The sequence below is a fragment of the Nelumbo nucifera genome, chromosome 3 (genome assembly GCF_055504915.1).
Source record: "Nelumbo nucifera cultivar China Antique chromosome 3, China Antique-T2T, whole genome shotgun sequence".
Classification (NCBI taxonomy): Eukaryota; Viridiplantae; Streptophyta; class Magnoliopsida; order Proteales; family Nelumbonaceae; genus Nelumbo; species Nelumbo nucifera.
Window position 1 is genome coordinate 97,656,154 of NC_142651.1, and position 2,192 is coordinate 97,658,345.

At 41.5% G+C, this 2,192-nt stretch overlaps 1 protein-coding gene across 1 annotated transcript; it reads left to right on the top strand.

Annotated features, from left to right (window-relative positions):
- Positions 1-675: 675 nt before the first annotated feature.
- On the top strand, positions 676-1,408 carry LOC104588402 (histone H2AX). Its single transcript, XM_010246309.3, has 2 exons — positions 676-962; positions 1,063-1,408. Exons 1-2 carry the CDS (start codon positions 765-767, stop codon positions 1,282-1,284), a joined length of 420 nt encoding a protein of 139 aa, XP_010244611.1. The 5' UTR covers positions 676-764; the 3' UTR covers positions 1,285-1,408.
- The last annotated feature ends 784 nt before the right edge of the window (positions 1,409-2,192 follow it).

The following is a 2,192-nucleotide window of genomic DNA, read 5'->3' on the forward strand; positions in this document are numbered from 1 at the left end:
TATGGGAAAATAATGTATTACTGCCAACGATGCAATGATGTGGCATCATTTTGGGCGTTGAATAATATAGATCAATGTAAAAAATGTTGCTGTCAGCACTAATACCAAACCAAACCAGTGTCGTTTTTTCAAAAATCAAACATGTGGCAGTACCCAAATAAAAAATAAGCACCGATTTCTCACTCCACATACATAACAACGTTTTTCTCAAAAAAACATGTGATGTTCCTAGCACCGATACCAAAAACCTACTATGATGTTTCAATAAAATGCAAATTAGAGGGTAGCTTTAAGTACATGGGTTCGAGTAAATGTAAAAAGAATCCGGCCTAGAGGTTAATGAATAATGAAATGGGAGTCTTCAAAGGGAACACGAGTAGTCAGCAGAGGCACTCACGTGGGTGTTTTCGTCGATGTAAAATAATATCGGGACACTTTCGTAATTTGATATTGTTCTTTCGTACTTTCCTTCCAGCTACACGAATTCCGTATCATCCCCAAAATTTCAAAACAAACAACCGCGAAAGTGACTAAAAATCGAATATTTTGCTTTTCTTCGCGCGACCCCAAAGTGCATTGCCACGTTGGCGATCCGCGTGAAGCCGAATCGACCACTCAACAACGAGAACCTTCTAGACAACGCACTATATAAACCTAGGCCCCTTCCAAAACAAGTCTGAAAGAGTTTCTCGGTCGTTAGGGCTAGGCTGACGGTGACGGACGTAGTACCGTAAATCCATCGATCCGAACTGAATTCTAGAGAGATGAGTTCCTCAGCTTCAACTAAGGGCGGCAGGGGAAAGCCAAAGGCTTCCAAATCGGTTTCTAGGTCTCAGAAGGCCGGTCTGCAGTTCCCCGTGGGGAGGATCGCCAGGTTTCTCAAAGCCGGCAAGTATGCCGAGCGTGTCGGTGCCGGTGCTCCGGTCTATCTATCTGCCGTTCTGGAGTACCTCGCCGCTGAGGTTTGTGATCATTTTGATTTGTCTCACATGTCTGGTATTTTATGTGTTTTGATTTCGATTCCCGAAACTTGATGTTCTGATGGTTCTGTGTTGTTTTCAGGTTCTTGAATTGGCTGGAAATGCTGCAAGGGACAACAAGAAGAATCGTATTGTGCCGAGGCACATACAGCTTGCGGTGAGGAATGACGAGGAATTGAGCAAGCTATTGGGATCCGTTACGATCGCCAACGGTGGGGTTTTGCCCAATATTCATCAGACTCTCTTGCCGAAGAAGATTGGGAAAGGGAAGGGCGAGATCGGATCTGCCTCACAGGAGTTCTAGATTCTTTTATGTCATTCTCGCCCCTTTGTTTTTGGATCCTGGATGTATATTATTTAGTTATTAGCCCTTTTTGTTACTATCCCTTTCTTCTAAATCAATCGAAAGTGCTTGTTTTTAGAAACAATCAGGCTAATTTCTATCAATAGTTTATTTTTTCTTTCAATATTATAAAAGTCGCAGATTTAAAAATAAGCATCAATTTTTCTTCGTTAATATAACCGGCAAAATTCTAGTAAGCACATCTGATGTCGTTGGGAATCGGAAGGATAGCGAAAGGAATCCCTGTTCTCGTTTTTAACTACCAATCCGTCAAATAGTTCCTGCCGTTGTAAATTTAATTCTATGAAGGCGTTCTGAATTCGTCTTCCTTGTCCAGAAGAAGATTGAGATAAAAATGATAGTGATTGTAGTGTCTGCATGCAATGTGAATATATTGACTGAGTACCCCTAAATGGTCTGCATTCCACACATCATAATGGGCAAGCTGCTGTGCCGGTTCTTTGATCTAATATTGAGTGCAATGGTCTGTTTGTATTGCTTTCCCAGTCGCACCATCGTATCCAGACTTTGAGATAACCCAAGCCAGAGATGTTTACCGCATGACAGACGGTTGCAGGATCATTCGACATGCGTTCTGCTGCGGCTTGTGATCCAGATGAACGAGTCTTTGTTATTTTGGGCTGAGTTAGGAAGGAGTACATATGCAAATATGTAGGGTGTAGAACCTTATATTTTGTATGTATTTACGCTGGACACATTTGCATTTGTACTCTTTCCAAACTGAGCTTGGCTGCAAATGACATTTGTTTTAGGCAATATTGCTGAATTTGTGAAAATGTATTATATCTTTACCAATCAACACGACCCCACCAGCTTCTACATATCTATTAATCATTCAAGTGTGGGTA

What these genes read in the sequence shown, in the direction of transcription:
- LOC104588402 (XM_010246309.3), top strand. Translation starts at nt 765, where the DNA reads ATGAGTTCCTCAGCTTCAACTAAGGGCGGCAGGGGAAAGCCAAAGGCT. An exon ending in TGGAGTACCTCGCCGCTGAG is followed by an intron (nt 963 to 1,062) that starts GTTTGTGATCAT and finishes TGTTGTTTTCAG; the next exon opens with GTTCTTGAATTGGCTGGAAA.